This window comes from Podarcis melisellensis (genome assembly GCF_964234715.1).
Source record: "Podarcis melisellensis genome assembly, chromosome: 18".
NCBI lineage: Eukaryota > Metazoa > Chordata > Lepidosauria > Squamata > Lacertidae > Podarcis > Podarcis melisellensis.
In genome coordinates, this window is record NC_138536.1 from 10,606,656 (window position 1) to 10,622,928 (window position 16,273).

A 16,273-nucleotide genomic window follows, 5' to 3' on the forward strand; every position below is an offset into this window, starting at 1 on the left:
CGCAGCACTATGACTTCCCCTGATCTGGACACTAGATCACTCGTTTTTCTAAATGCTCACAGAAACCACCAGTTGAATTATCTGTTCTAGGACCTTTCCTTGTATCAACGCCAAGCTCACCGGTCAGTAGTTACCTAGGTCTTCTCCCCCCCCCCTTTAAAAGATAGGGACAACATGAGACTCAGGTTGTGGGTTCGAATCCCACATTGGGCAAAAAGAATCTTGCATTGCAGAGGATTGGACCAGATGAACCTCAGGGTTTTTGGGTTCTATGATTCTATCCCTGATTATAATACATACAGGCACACACACAACATACACACACTCTCTCTAACAAGGAAAATCATGGTATAAAACAGTTTTTAGTAGTCATCATAGGATAACTCTCCCCCCCCCCTTTCTTTGGCTTTGTTTTATAAAACAATATATTATTTTCTTCAAAGAGGGAAGGACGGCGCTCCAGATTCCCCTTGCCCTCCCTAGTGGAGGAGAGTTCCGCAGTCCCAGGAATCTGGCCGGGGGAATCGCTCCCTGCAGGGCGTCAGTGGCAAATCCTTGAGGTCATTTCCTTCTGTCGAATAAAAGAGGGCAGGGGGAAAGGACTGAGTGCTTTTCTGCTGTTCAAAATTGTGAGAAAGAATGAATATCTAGCTAAATCTATATCAGCTTGGCTGCATTTTAATGTTTCAATGTTGTATTTTAATCTTGTTTTTAAGTTGTATTCATTCAACTTGTTTTTATTATTGATTGTTACCCGCCCTGAGCCTGGCCTTGGCTGGGGAGGGCAGGGTATTATTATTATTATTATTAATAATAATAATAATAATTATCATCATCAACATTGCACAGCAACAAAGGTAAAATAAGGTTCAGGACACCACATTTTTTTAAACAAAAAGCAGCAAGCTGCTAGACCTTATGGAGGTCTTGTAGGCAGGGTGGGTTAATGGCATATAAATATAATAATAACAGTATCAGTAATAATGAAGATGATGGTAATAAAAAAAAGGATTTCCAAATATTACTTGGCATTGCCGTTTTCTTTTTCAAATAAACTTATTATGTCTTACGGAAATGACTTTGGAATTTTGCACACCAGGCAGTATATGAATGCTATAAAATGATGATGATGATAATAATAATACGTGGGGTAGCTCAGTCGGCAGAGCATGAGGCTTTAATCTCAGGGTCGTGGGTTCGAGTCCTACGTTGAGCAAAAAGATTCCTGCACGGCAGGGGGTTGGGCTAGATGACCCTTGTGGTCCCTTTTCCCTCGACGGCGCTGAATTTCCGTTTCCAATATTACTAATGGCAATTTCCAAATGACGCTTAGCCTTGCTCTTGCTCTTCTTTTCCAAAATGACCTCAGTGCAAGCCGCTAAGGGATTCTGCACATCGAGCGGTATATAAATATCACTGAAAGCCACAGGGTCATAGAACTGTGGAGCTGGAAGGGAACACCAAAGATCATTCAGCTCAACCCCGGACAACGCAGGAGGGCTGTATTTTATGCCATCGCCTCAGTGGTTTTGCACATATAAATACAGTCATACCTTGGGTTACAGATTGTGTGTTTTTGGGTTACGGACGCACCGAAACCCAGAAGTACTGGAACGGGTTACTTCCAGGTTTCAGAAGAAGAGGAGTTTGGATTTGATATCCTGCCTTTCACTCCCTTTAAGGAGTCTCAAAGCGGCTCACATTCTCCTTTCCCTTCCTCCCCCACAACAAACACTCTGTGAGGTGAGTGGGGCTGAGAGACTTCAGAGGAGTGTGACTAGCCCAAGGTCACCCAGCAGCTCCAGGTGGAGGAGCGGGGAATCGAACCCGGTTCCCCAGATTACGAGACTACCGCTCTTAACCACTGCACCACACTGGCTCTCTTCAGCACTCACAGAAGCGCTAAACTGCACTTTGCGCATGCGCGGAAGCACCAAATCGCAACCTGCACATGCGCCGACGCGGCGCTGTGGGTTGTGAACCCTGCCGGTTGCGAACGTGCCTCCTCCACGGATCACGTTCGCAACCCGAGCGTCCACTGTATTATGAAAAGATTGGCAACCCTTTTCCCCAGAGGAGGCCTGGTCCCAGGCCAAGGGTCTCAGCCCGGCTGCGCACTCACCAGGGGCTCCAGCTCCTTGGTGTCGATGAGGCCAAACTCCGTCACAAAATAGTAAAAGTGCTTGTAGCAGGTGTTGACGTGGGCTTCGGAGCCCATCTGGGCGATGCGGTCAAAGTGGTGGATGTAAACGTGGACGAAGACTCGGAAGAGCCGCGAGAGGATCTTCTTGACGGACTTGAGGAAGTTCTTCTGGAACGGGGTACCTGGTGCGAGAAACGCACATGATGCACAGGTCACAACAGGCGGCAGAGATGCCCAGTAAACACACACACACACCGCCCTGTCTAAGGTCAATACTGTCCACACTGGCTGGCAGCAGCCCTCCAGGAGCCTTTTGGACCTCTACGGCTAAGCTATGGCCTTCCCTCTAATAGAAAAGTTTCTAGTCCTCCTCGTTCCAAATACCGTATTTTTTGCTCTATAAGACTCACTTTTTCCCTCCTAAAAAGTAAGAAGAAATGTGTGTGCGTCTTATGGAGTGAATGCAGGCTGCGCAGCTATCCCAGAAGCCAGAACAGCAAGAGGGATTGCTGTTTCGCTGCGCAGTGATCCCTCTTGCTGTTCTGGCTTCTGAGATTCAGAATATTTCTTTTCTTGTTTTCCTCCTCCAAAAACTAGGTGCGTCTTCTGGTCTGGTGCATCTTATAGAGCAAAAAATACGGTACGCAGCTGATTTAAGTAGCAAGCTTGCTTCCTATCAAGTCAGACTGATGGGTCCATCCAACCCCTACTGATCAGCCTTCTTGCTCCTGATGTGACTCCAGTTTCTTAAGCAGGGCTTCCTGCCTCAGGGAGTTGCTGGAAACAAACATTCCTGACCAGACCTTGCTGCTTCTTGCGACTCACGGCTTTCTTGACCCCTGGATCGTCCAACTACGTGAACTGAGATACTGTACAGTGGTGACCCGCAAGACGAATGCCTCGCAAGACGGAAAACCCGCTAGACGAAAGGGTTTTCCGTTTTGGAGTTGCTTCACAAAACAAATTTCCTATGGGCTTGCTTCGCAAGACGAAAATGTCTTGCGAGTTCCTGCGGGTTTTTTTTCCTTTCTCCCCCCTTTTTCCCAAGCCGCTAAGCCGCTTATCAGCTGATCCGCTAAGCCGCTAAACAGCTGATCCGCTAAGCCGCTTATCAGCTGATCCGCTAAGCCGCTAAACAGCTGATCCGCTAAGCCGCTTATCAGCTGATCCGCTAAGCCGCTTAACAGCTGATCCGCTAAGCCGCTTATCAGCTGATCCGCTAAGCCGCTTAACAGCTGATCCGCTAAGCCGCTAATCAGCTGATCCGCTAAGCCGCTAATCCGCTAAAGGGCTTGCTTCGCAAGACGAAAAAACCGCAAGACGAAGAGACTCGCGGAATCGATTCTTTTCGTCTTGCGAGGCACCACTGTACACCTGACCTTAGGACTGGACTGGACCTTGTATACAGACTTTGCCTCTAGGCAATTATCCCCCTGAGACTTGGCTGGTTTCTCCAATGGATCAGTTGCCAAGACTGGAAGTCCCTGCCTTCCCACAGCCGTCTCAATCCCGTCCTCCCCAGGGCTTTTTCCAAACAATCGGAGATTGCTCCTGTGTGCAGCCAACCTCTCCTCCGCCCTTTTCACGCCTCTCCTGGTTCTGGGGGACTAGCAGGGAGGGGAGCTGGTTGCAACAGGAGGGGGAGACTCCCTGGCATCTTCTCCAGCCTGACCCATCTCTGCCTCTTGGGCTCCTTCCTCTCCTGCTTCAGCTTCTGCCTCCGATTCTGGACTGTTCTCTGTCATGGACTCTCCCTGCTCACTAAACCCTGTTAGCTTTTTTCCAACACCTCCACCTCGTAGTTCTCTTCCTCTTTTCCCTCTGACTACTCATCGCCATCCCACCACCCCTCCCCGGGCTCTGAGCCTTCTTCCCTTGGGGGCTCCCAGCTGGTTCCCCCCATGCTTCCTCTGGGTCCAAACCACCCCACAACAGAGGATCTGGCACAGGGCAAAAACTGAACCACCACCTTCCCGTGACTTGGGAATGCAAGGTACTACTACTACTACTACCACTACTACTAATAATTTATTATTTATACCCTGCCCATCTGGCTGGGTTTCCCCAGCCATTTTGGGCAGCTTTCAACAGAATATTAAAATGCAATAACCTATTAAAAATTAAAAGCTTCCCTAAACAGGGCTGCCTTCAGATGTCTTCTAAGTGTTAGGTGGTTGTTTATTTCCTTGACATCTGATGGGAGGGCATTCCAGAGGGTGGGTGCCACTATCGAGAAGGCCCTCTGCCTGGTTCCCTGTAGCTTTGCTTCTCACAGTGAGGGAACCGCCAGAAGGCCCTTGGCACTGGACCTCAGTGTCCGGGCAGAACAATGGGGGTGGAGACGCTCCTTCAGGTATACTGGACCGAGGCCATTTAGGGCTTTAAAGGTCAGCACCAACACTTTGAATTGTGCTTGGAAACGTACTGGGAGCCAATGTAGGTCTTTCAGGACTGGTGTTATATGGTCTCGGCGGCCGCTCCCAGTCACCAGTCTAGCTGCCGCATTCTGGATTAATGCAGCCTAGAATCACATTCGCCTTTTTGCGCAGCCGCATCACTCTGCTGGCTGACGTCCGGTGCTCCCCCCCCGCCCCCCGCAGCAAATCCCGGAAATGGACTCACCAACGTTGGTGGGGAAAAGGTCCTCATTGTTGATCTGCACTTCGATCCAGTCCATCAACAGGTCCATGTACTGCGGGGCCGAGAGGGCAGTGGGCTTGCGGGATTTCTCGTCCTGCCACCGGTACTCGTATTTCGGACCCCCGGACATCACGGGGCAGCTCTGCACCGTGCAGGAGTCAGCGATGGTCCCATAGATGAGGTTGATGCGGTTGAAGAAGTCCACCACGTGGACGGCCACCCAGTCGTTCAGCTCCTCGCCCGGCGGCAGCTGCACGGCCACCTTCAAGTCCAGCCCGGCGTTGAGAGACGCCTGTGCCATTTTGTGCAGCTCAAAGCGCTGCGTTCCGGGTTCAAATTTCTTCTTGGGGCGGAACGTGCGGTCCTTGTTGAAAACTTGCCGCAGAGGGTTAGACATCTCCTGTTCGACTCGGCTGCCCCCCAAAAGTTATTGATAGCTGAGAGATTTGCCACTGCGACGGAGGAGTTTTTCGGACAACCGAATTTTAAAGTGTCAAGGAGTTCCGCCGGTCGTACAGAGGCTCTTCAACCTGCAGCAGAACAGATAGACATGGCTTTTATAAAATGCTTTTTCTTTTTAAAACAGAGGGGTGGTTTTTTTTGGGGGGGACACCTGTCAGAGATTCTTTAGCTGCGATACCTGCCTTGCGATACTAGATGACTCTTGGGGTACCTTCCAACTGTACAAGTCTATAATCCTGTAATCCAGTCCAAGCCTGGAATTAGAGGTGGTTGTATTATTGTATTATTAATAATAATAATAATAAATTATTTATCACATCACAAAACTAACACAGTATACATAAAAACAAGCAATCAATCACTTAATTAAATACATCTTAAAATTAGTTCAGAGCAAATTAAAATCTGGACAGATGGCAGTGCCCAGGTAAAATTGAGAGACGTTAATATTCTCCAAGGGATGCGGGTGGCGCTGTGGGTTAAACCACAGAGCCTAGGACTTGCCGATCAGAAGGTTGGCGGTTCGAATCCCTGCGACGCGGTGAGCTCCCGTTGCTCGGTCCCTGCTCCTGCCCACCTAGCAGTTCGAAAGCACATCAAAGTGCAAGTAGATAAATAGGTACCGCTCTGACGGGAAGGTAAACAGCGTTTCCATGCGCTGTTCTGGTTCGCCAGAAGCGGCTTAGTCATGCTGGCCACATGACCCGGAAGCTGTACGCCGGCTCCCTCGGCCAGTAAAGCGAGATGAGCGCGGCAACCCCAGAGTCAGCCACGACTGGACCTAATGGTCAAGGATCCCTTTACCTTTTTAATATTTTCCAGGGCCAACTGTAACCACTGGTCTTTTAAAGGACCGGTGAATGGGCTAGAAGGCCTCTTTAATGCTTATTCTTATACAGAAAGAAAAGAATCAGACTGAACCCCGACCAAAGGCCTGGCAGAAAGATGTCAAATCCCACAGGGTCCTAGTCTCTTATGAGAGAGAGTTCTACCAGGCCGGGGCCACGGCCAAAAAGGCCCTGGCTCTGGTCAAGGCCAGTCTAATCTCCCTGGGGCCTGGGATCTCTAATGTTATAAGAGAGAGAAAATAGGGTGCAGCAAAGGGGAGGAGAAAAAACCCACCATGGAAAGTGGAGTGGGAAGAAAAAATTAATGTGTATTGGAATGCATATGTGAAATTTCTGGAAATTTAATAAAATATAACTGGGGGAAATGAAGGTACGTCCTGCTGAATTAACTGCCTCCTTCTTCACTGTTAAAAACATGCAGTGTGTATGTGTGTTTGTGTGTGTGTGTGTGTTTGTGTGTGTGTGTGTATTATCAACGACTTGGATGATGGACTCAAGGGCATCCTGATCAAATTTGCAGATGACACCAAACTGGGAGGGGTGGCTAACACCCCAGAGGACAGGATCACACTTCAAAACGACCTTGACAGATTAGAGAACTGGGCCAAAACAAACAAGATGAATTTTAACAGGGAGAAATGTAAAGTATTGCACTTGGACAAAAAAAATGAGAGGCACAAATACAAGATGGGTGACACCTGGCTTGAGAGCAGTACATGTGAAAAGGATCTAGGAGTCTTGGTTGACCACAAACTTGACATGAGCCAACCGTGTGACGCGGCAGCTAAAAAAGCCAATGCAATTCTGGGCTGCGTCAATAGGAGTATAGCATCTAGATCAAGGGAAGTAATAGTTCCACTGTATTCTGCTCTGGTCAGACCTCACCTGGAGTACTGTGTCCAGTTCTGGGCACCACAGTTCAAGAAGGACACGGACAAACTGGAACGTGTCCAGAGGAGGGCAACCAAAATGGTCAAAGGCCTGGAAACGATGCCTTATGAGGAACGGCTAAGGGAGCTGGGCATGTTTAGCCTGGAGAAGAGGAGGTTAAGGGGTGATATGATAGCCATGTCCAAATATATAAAAGGATGTCACATAGAGGAGGGAGAAAGGTTGTTTTCTGCTGCTCCAGAGAAGCGGACACGGAGCAATGGATCCAAACTACAAGAAAGAAGATTCCACCTCAACATTAGGAAGAACTTCCTGACAGTAAGAGCTGTTTGACAGTGGAATTTGCTGCCAAGGAGTGTGGTGGAGTCTCCTTCTTTGGAGGTCTTTAAGCAGAGGCTTGACAACCATATGTCAGGAGTGCTCTGATGGTGTTTCCTGCTTGGCAGGGGGTTGGACTCGATGGCCCTTGGGGTCTCTTCCAACTCTAGGATTCTATGATTCTATATATATATATATATATATATATATGAGAGATGGTTCTTGAAGGACAGGAATCGAGGCCCCTAAGGTGTCTCTAAAAGAAGAGAGGGGTCCCGTGAAGGGAAGTTGAGAGAGGAAGTCGAGGGCGGGGAGAGGGAGGGCAGGATCCGACCGTCCTCCTGCAGCGGTGCAAGCCTCATTTACAAAGAACCGAGTTCGAGCTTCGCTTAAAAGCCACATCCTGTGTGCAGACACATGTCAGTTCTGGTGAAGAAAGCAGGAAGTGCAGAAAGAGAGAGAGAGAAGCTGTGTCTCGAAACAACACAAAAGCGCCAACGAGAAGATATTGCTTCAAAGCTTTGGAATTGTAGAGTCAGAAGGGACCCGAGGGGCATCTAGTCCAACCCCCCATGCGATGCAGGAATCTCAAGTAAAGCATACAGAATCTTTTGGACTGCCCTGGAGAGAGGGGTTTTTCCTGTAAAAAAGGGGGGGATCTGCTTGGAATAAGCTGGTTGCTAGTTGCCACCGAAAGCCCACTCCTCCTCCGCGAATTTCCCCATTCCTCTTTTAAACCCTGTGGGAGGGAGTTCCGCAGTTTAACGGGAAAAGTCTGCCTGGAATCTTCCCATGATCAGCTTCCTTGTATGTCTGCAAGATCCAATGTTAGAAGAGGGAGAGAGGAGGCCTTTCTCTCAATCCACTTCCTCCAAGTCAGGCATCTACCCCCTCTTACGCCGCCCCCCAAACTCTCCTTGCCTGACTCAGACCCAGAGGCCCATTGAACCCAGGATCCTCCCACAGTGAACCCACTGCCTCCCACAGTTTGGTCAAACTCATGCTGGTCGCTTCAATAACACTGTCCAACCATCTCATTCTCTGTCGTCCCCTTCTCCTTGTGCCCTCCATCTTTCCCAACATCAGGGTCTTTTCCAGGGAGTCTTCTCATGAGGTGGTCAAAGTATTGGAGTCTCAGCTTCAGGATCTGTCCTTCCAGTGAGCACTCAGGGCTGATTTCCTTCAGAATGGAAAGGTTTGATCTTCTTGCAGTCCATGGGACTCTCAAGAGTCTCCTCCAGCACCAGAATTCAAAAGCATCCATTCTTCGGCGATCAGCCTTCTTTATGGTCCAGCTCTCACTTCCATACATCACTACTGGGAAAACTATAGCTTTAACTATACGTACGGACCTTTGTTGGCAAGGTGATGTCTCTGCTTTTTAAGATGCTGTCCAGGTTTGTCATTCCTTTTCTCCCAAGAAGCAGGCGTCTTTTAATTTCGTGACTGCTGTCACCATCTGCAGTGATCATGGAGCCCAAGAAAGTAAAATCTCTCACTGCCTCCATTTCTTCCCCTTCTGTTTGCCAGGAGGTGATGGGACCAGTGGCCATGATCTTAGTTTTTTTATATTGAGCTTCAGACCGTATTTTGCGTTCTCCTCTTTCACCTTCATTAAAAGGTTTTTTAATTCCTCCTCACTTTCTGCCATCAAGGTTGTGTCATCTGCATATCTGCAGCAGTTGCTAATTCAGAGGTAGACTGCCCCTGCGTGGGGAGGTTCAGATTCTTAAATACAGGGAAACCTCTTCCTGTTTGGCAAAGCTTTAGCACCAAACTTTTTAGAGGGCAGACAGGAGGAAACAGTATACACTGTGTTTGTAATAACAAAGAGATGGAATTAATTTTACAGGTCTGGGATCCAGGCCTGATGAGGAACGGTTGAAGGAGTTGGGCATGTTTAGGCTGGAAAAGAGGAGACTGAGAGCAGATATGAGAGCCACCTTCAAATATCTCAAAGGCTGTGACAAGGAAGGTGGAACAAGCTGGTTTTCTCCTGCTCCGGAGGGTAGGACTCGAACCCATGGCTTCAAGTTATAGAATGGAGACTCCGACTAAACATATGGTAGAAACTTTCTGACAATAGGAGCTGTTCAACAGGGGAAGGTTTCTAAGCAGAGGTTGGGTGGACATCTGCCATGGATGCTTCAGCTGAGATTCCTGCATTGCAGCGGGTTGGGCTGGATGACCCCTGGGGTTCCCTTGCAACTCCACAATTCTATGACTCAATGAAATGCATATTTTTATTTTTTAAAAATCAGGGAGCTAGGAAACAATGCTGAACTATAACTTTCACAATCCTTCTCAAGTCACTCCAGAGAGTAATTTTACTGGAGGACGGTGTTTTATTTTTTGTTGCACAATATTCATTTTTTGTTGCACAATATTCATATTTTTGTTGCACAATAAGTCTGCTTTTGAAATCCACATGGACAAGACTAACTTTCACCCTCTATGCATTATAAAATGAAATAGAAAGTATTTACAAAAAGGGGGAAAGTATAGAAAGTATTTACAAAAAGGGGGAACTTTTGTCCCTGCTTAAAACATTTTTGTTTAGCCAAGTAGAAGTTACATGTGTTTATTTCCACCATCCTTTGAATATTTCCACATAACTGGGTCCCCCCCACTTAAAAAATGACAATTTAAATATTTCCTATTGTCATAAAACTTCTTAGAGGCTCTTAAGCGGTATATAAAATTTGTGAATAAATACACAGATCCATTTATTTCAACGGGTCTACTCTGAGGAGTATTAACAACAACAACAATAGTTCTGTTTATATACCGCCCCTTAGAAAAGATCCCAGGAACAAATCAATAAATCAATATTTATTTATTGTATTCACAGCCCCCCCACAAAGATCTCAATTTAATCCCCACAACACGAGGAAGTTGAGAGGCCGCCAGAAAGCAACGGATAAAAAAAAACCTCTTTATTTTACCCATACATATCCCATCGAAAGGTACTCAGCCACGATTCCTGCATTTCAAGGAATCTTTGTTTTGTTATTTATAAATAACATTATTATTATTTATTAAACCCAGGTTCATGTATTTACCGGCACCGCTTTCCGACCGGAACAAAATGCAGAGCCTCAAGGCGGAATTGGCGATGGGTCTCGTCGTCGCTGTCTCCTTTTTTGAAAAGGTTTTGAATTATAAGAAGAAGGGAGAGGGAAAAGGACAGAAAAAGGTGGATATTTTAAGAAAAGGCACCTGAACAGGATCCTGAGGTCACCCTACGGAGCTTGGATTGCAAGCCGGTCGCTCGGATCCTGACCCAAACCTCGGGAAACCTCTCTGCTTGAGGAAGATTCAGAACCCGATGAGTAATGCCTGCTGAACTCACTTCCTTTTAGGGAAAGCGACACTCATGCAAGAGGTTTTTTTTCTTCTTCTTTTTAAAAAACCCAAGGGCTACATTATTTATACGAAAATGACATTTTTGGAGGGGAGCCAGGAGAATACACCCCCCCCCCTTGGTTCAACTGATCTGGGCTTTCCAAAGTGGTTGGAATTGACACTCTCAGGGGTCGGTGGAAATGGTTCTGGGGTGAAATTTTTCATGTTTTGTAAAAATCTATGCATTTCTAAGAACAAGACCTGGGAATCGGCCAGAGTGGCTGGGGCAGCCCAGTCAGATGGGTGCTGTAATAATAACAACAACAATAATAATAATAATAATAATAATAATAATAATAATAATAATAATAATAATAATATATTTATACCCCGCCCATCTGGCTGGGTTTCCCCAGCCACTCTGGGCGGCTTCCAACAGAATATTAAAATACAATGGTCTATTAAACATTAAAAGCTTCCCTAAACAGGGCTGCCTTCAGATGTCTTCTAAAATTCTGGTAGTTATTATTATTATTATTATTGAAAAGGACGTCCCTCTTTTCATCGGAGAAATGTTGAAGCATATGTTGCTTGAATGGTAAAAAAAAGTCTGCAATAATACATTGGTTTAAAGATACACTTGTCTCTTTTATCGCTTTATTTTTGCTGTCAATTTTGCCATTTCAGCATAGTCCATTAACTTTTGAATAGGCCGAGGGTGTGTGTGTGTCTGTCTATCTATCTATCTATCTATCTATCTATCTATCTATCTATCTATCTATCATCCATCTCTCTATCTCTCTATCTATCTCTCTATCTATCTATCTATCTATCTATCTATCTATCTATCTATCTATCTCAGGGGTCAGCAAACTTTTTCAGCAGAGGGCCGGTCCACTGTCCTTCAGGCCTTGTGGGGGGCCGGACTATATTTTGAAGGGGGGGAAATGAATGAATTTCTACGCCCTGCAAATAACCCAGAGATGCGTTTTAAATAAAAGGACACATGTTTGCCTACCCTTCATTTTGACAATAAATAATATAAAGGGCGGGGGGAGAGAACCCTCTAAACTTCCAAATGAAAAAAACTCACTGATGATTTAAAAAAATAAAAACCCAGAACTTTCAGGAAGCCAGAATCCCAATTATTCATAGTTCTTTGAAATGAGGAATTCCCCCTGGCAGGAAATTCTTTCTGCATGCTTACAACGGGAAGATTGCCAGGAAAATCCATTTCCTGCATCTTTCCAGCAACTGGGCTCCAAATGCTGCTTTTGATCTGCCAGTTCCTCGTTTAGAGTTTCCAGATCGTGAATATTTTCGGCTGAAATCCCTTCCCCACTGAACTGCAGCCCCCCCACCGAGACACAGCTGCAAAGCAGGAAGCCCTGAGTTCGAATGCTGCCTCTGACATGAGGCATGCGAAAGGCAAGCCACACCAACTGCCCGGCTCTCGGCCTCAGTCTTCCCCATCTGCGGAATGGGCTGAAGAACACGGGCAAACTTTGCAGCCCTGTCATAAGGGACAAGATACCATGTGCAGAGTTCTTTGAACCCCATATGGAGAGTCCCATAGGAAGAGAGAATTTAGTTTTTCCTGTTTGATTTTTTAATCATTATTCTCTTTAGTTTAGCTTGAATTTTATGGTATATTAGGTTGAAAACCTTTAATAACATTGATTTTTAAAAATTATCATAAAGGTAAAGGGTAAAGGGACCCCTGACCATTAGGTCCAGTCGTGGCCGACTCTGGGGTTGCGGCGTTCATCTAGCTTTACTGGTCGAGGGAGCCGGCGTACAGCTTCCGGGTCATGTGGCCAGCAGGACTAAGCCGCTTCTGGCGAACCAGAGCAGCGCACGGAAACGCCGTTTACCTTCCCGCTGGAGTGGTACCTATTTATCTACTTGCACTTTGACGTGCTTTCGAACTGCTAGGTGGGCAGGAGCAGGGACCGAGCAACGGGAGATCACCCCGTCAAGGGGATTCGAACCGCCAACCTTCTGATCGGCAAGTCCTAGGCTCTGTGGTTTAACCCACAGCGCCACTCGCATCCCTCAAAAATAAAATAAAATAAAAATCTCATAGTCCCCTGCAATTCACATTTTGCTGCATTGATAAGATTTTGAAATAACAATTATAAGGTGAGCCCAGCTTTGGCTGGGGAGGGTGGGATATAAATTAAAATATTATTATTATTATTAATGATAATCCAGATCGAACGGGGGAAGTGGTGGAATTCAAATGAATCTGACAAGCATCTGAAAAGAATTAAGATGCCCCCAAATCCTTAACCGGTACTTCACGGGGGGGGGGAGTTTTATTATTGAATTAAATTTTGATATCGTTTTGCAAATAACAATTATCAATGAGGGTGGGGATCGCTTGGAGCAGAAAGTCTCTGGAATTGCCGTCTTTTTCCATGTATAAAACAATGTTTTCTGAAAAGGAAGGTGCCTTTTATCATATGTGGTCGGAATGTAGAGAATTTTTTTTAAAAAATTGGGAAATGATATATAATGAATTGAAGAAAATGTTTAAAATGACATTTGTAAAAAAAAACACACACCAGAAGCATTTTTGTTAGGGATTGTAGGAAAAGACCTGCCAAGGAAATTAAAGAACTTATTTATGTATGTGACAAGTGTCTTAATAGCACAAGGATGGAAGAACGAGGAAATCCCGACGAAAGAATAATGGCAAGAAAAATTGATGGATTATGCAGAACTGGCGAAACTGAGATATAAACTGTGATATAAGGACAACGGTGGCTTTAAAGAAGAATGGGAACTTTTTACAAAGTATTTAAAAAGACAACAAAATGAATCGGACTCTTTGGCAGGTTTTGAATAAACATACACAAACTTACTGATTGCTAACATAGTAAACAGATAATATAAGGATTTATGCAATTTTACAGTAGGCAGAGAACAATACAGTGGTGCCCCGCAAGACGAATGCCTCGCAAGGCGAAAAACCCGCAAGACGAAAGGGTTTTTCGGTTTTTGCGACGCTTCGCTAGACGATTTTCCCTATGGGCTTGCATCGCAAGACGAAAGCCCATAGGGAAATCTCGGGGACCTTTTTTTAAATGCTGGCGGTGGGGAGCAAAGCCTTTTCCCCCCCTCCGGACTTCAGAAGAGGTCCAGGAAGGCCGGCGGGGGCGAAAGGCTTTGCTCCCCACCGCCAGCATTTTAAAAGCGGTCCGGGATAGCAGGGAAGCGCTTCCCGATATCCCGGACGGCTTTTGAAGGCAGGCGGGGGGGCAAAGACTTTTGCCCCCCCTGCCTGCCTAACCGGGGGCTTTTAAATCGCCCCGGGACTGTCCGGGGCGATTTAAAAGCCCCCGGACGGCTTTTGAAGCCTCCCCCCGCCGCCCGGCTTCGGGGCATCGTCCCGATGCCGGGCGGTGGGGCAGGAACGCCTCCCCCAGCCGCCCGGCATCGGGGCATCGTCCCGATGCCGGGCGGTGGGGCAGGAACGCCTCCCCCCGCCGCCCGGCATCGGGGCATCGTCCCGATGCCGGGCGGTGGGGCAGGAACGCCTCCCCCCGCCGCCCGGCATCGGGGCATCGTCCCGATGCCGGGCGGTGGGGCAGGAACGCCTCCCCCAGCCGCCCGGCATCGGAACGATGTCCCGAAGCCGGGCGGCCGGGCGGGAAAGCCTCCCCCCGCCGCCCGGCTTCGGGGCATCGTCCCGATGCCGGGCGGTGGGGCAGGAACGCCTCCCCCCGCCGCCCGGCATCGGGGCATCGTCCTGATGCCGGGCGGTGGGGCAGGAACGCCTCCCCCCGCCGCCCGGCATCGGGGCATCGTCCTGATGCCGGGCGGTGGGGCAGGAACGCCTCCCCCAGCCGCCCGGCATCGGAACGATGTCCCGAAGCCGGGCGGCCGGGCGAGAAAGCCTCCCCCCGCCGCCCGGCATCGGAACGATGTCCCGAAGCCCGGCGGCGGGGCGGGAAAGCCTTTGTCCCCCCTGCCTGCCTTCCCAGGGGCTTTTAAATCGCCCCGGACAGCGGAGAAGTCCTCCGCTGTCCCGGGCGATTTTAAAATGCCGCCCGCCAGAAGAGGTCGGGGGAAGGCGTTTTCCATAGGAACGCATTAATTGATTTTCAATGCATTCCTATGGAAAACCGTGCATCGCAAGACGAAAAACTCGCAAGACGAAGAGACTTGCGGAACGAATTAATTTCGTCTTGCGAGGCACCACTGTAGGTGTTGAGAAATCAGAGAGAGGAGCTCAAAGGAGAAAAATAATGAATATGATATGTTTTGATACTGTGTTATGTTGAAATTGTTAATAAAAAATTAAAAATAAAAGGATGTTTTCTGCTAAATTTATTTAGTCAAAAATTGGGGGTCGTCTTAAAAACCAGCTGTTCCTCCTTAGTTGGCAACCCACCGTGGGAAAAACAGAAGGAGAGGATCGCTTGGGGGGAGGAAAGTTAATCGCCCCCAAACCTCTTGATCTTACAAGGTAGAAGTCACTACTCGCGAGTAAGAGAGGAAGCAGGCGTTTCCGGGGCGCGGAACACCGGAAATCTGTAATGCATTGCAACATCAGACAATACTTTTTCTTTTTTGCAAAGGGAAACAAAGCTGCAATGCGAATTCGAGGGCCGATTTTAAAAGGGGAGCCGGGCACGCATCCCCGCATCCTCACGTGCGCCTTACCTGCTTTCCGGAGGGGCTCCCCCAAAACGCGTGTCAAGGTCAGTCTCCCCCCCTGGCCACGTTCTCGGATCGCTGGAAAAGAGGGGAACTCTCCGCACGTTACTCCACCCTGGAGGCAGGATCGGGGCTGAGCGGCACCACCCCTTCCGGGTCCCGATCCAGGCAGTCCTACTCGAGAGTAGACCCGTTGAAATTGCAGGGCATCCCCATCTTAATAATAATTTATAGACCGCGCATCTGGCTGGGTTTCCCCAGCCGCTCTGGGTGGCTTCCAGCACATAGAAAAACATAACATTTATTTATAAATATTATTTAAAAAACCATAATATTATTTTTGGGTGGGGAAGTTTTTCAAGCTGAAAAGTCTTGGCCGTCCTCTGCGATTGCTTCACCTCCATATTTGCAGGAAGGGGAGGGACTGGAGAAGCAACACCTCTTCACCTGGTTCACCTGCGGAACTCACTGCCACAAGAGCGTCCTGTAGGGTCTTTTTTGTCACATGTGGTGGAAGTATATAAAAGCTAAAGGCTTTGGGGGGAAAGACAGATAACGAGTTGAAGAAAATGTTCCAGTTGGTTGTTCCCAAAAGTCCTGCAGCTTTTCTCCTAGGGAGGGAGTTCCCCCCAAAAAATTGATTAAACTAATTATGTCTGCAACAGCAGCAGCCAGAATCCTGTACACTCAGAAATGGAAAGGAGAAGGAATGGCTTCAGAAGTTAGGGAATGAAAATATCCTGGAAAGAAGGGTAGGGAGTCAAATTTTTAAGAAAAACGTATGTTGAAATAAAAGTAAACTGTCCAATCTGTGAAAAATCAGTTAAAAATATATCTAATAATAATATTAATAAAAACAAACTTCCTGGCAGTTCCTAGTGGAAAAAGACTAAGGCAAATTCACAATAAAGCATATAATCTACCAAGGGTAACCAGCAACTATAGTCAGTGTGAAGCATCA

General features: G+C 47.4%; 1 protein-coding gene across 6 annotated transcripts; it reads right to left on the bottom strand.

Annotated features, from left to right (window-relative positions):
* Positions 1-342: 342 nt before the first annotated feature.
* MOB3A (MOB kinase activator 3A) lies at positions 343-15,397 on the bottom strand. 6 transcript variants are annotated; one of them, XM_081895920.1, is made up of 6 exons: positions 15,319-15,397; positions 10,365-10,440; positions 5,428-5,499; positions 4,766-5,313; positions 2,123-2,325; positions 343-571 (listed from the first exon to the last, which is right to left on the bottom strand). In XM_081895920.1, the coding sequence occupies exons 4-6, from the start codon at positions 5,178-5,180 to the stop codon at positions 542-544; spliced, it is 648 nt and encodes a 215-aa protein (XP_081752046.1). In that variant the 5' UTR covers positions 5,181-5,313; positions 5,428-5,499; positions 10,365-10,440; positions 15,319-15,397; the 3' UTR covers positions 343-541. The 6 variants fall into 6 exon arrangements, with proteins under 6 accessions (XP_081752046.1, XP_081752048.1, XP_081752049.1 ...); XM_081895922.1 differs by having other exon boundaries at positions 10,365-10,437; positions 15,319-15,355; XM_081895923.1 differs by lacking the exon at positions 5,428-5,499.
* Positions 15,398-16,273: the final 876 nt, after the last annotated feature.

What these genes read in the sequence shown, in the direction of transcription:
- MOB3A (XM_081895923.1), bottom strand. Translation starts at nt 5,180, where the DNA reads ATGTCTAACCCTCTGCGGCAAGTTTTCAACAAGGACCGCACGTTCCGC. An exon ending in CCTTTTCCCCACCAACGTTG is followed by an intron (nt 2,326 to 4,765) that starts GTGAGTCCATTT and finishes TTCTCGCACCAG; the next exon opens with GTACCCCGTTCCAGAAGAAC. An exon ending in CCAAGGAGCTGGAGCCCCTG is followed by an intron (nt 572 to 2,122) that starts GTGAGTGCGCAG and finishes TTTATTCGACAG; the next exon opens with AAGGAAATGACCTCAAGGAT.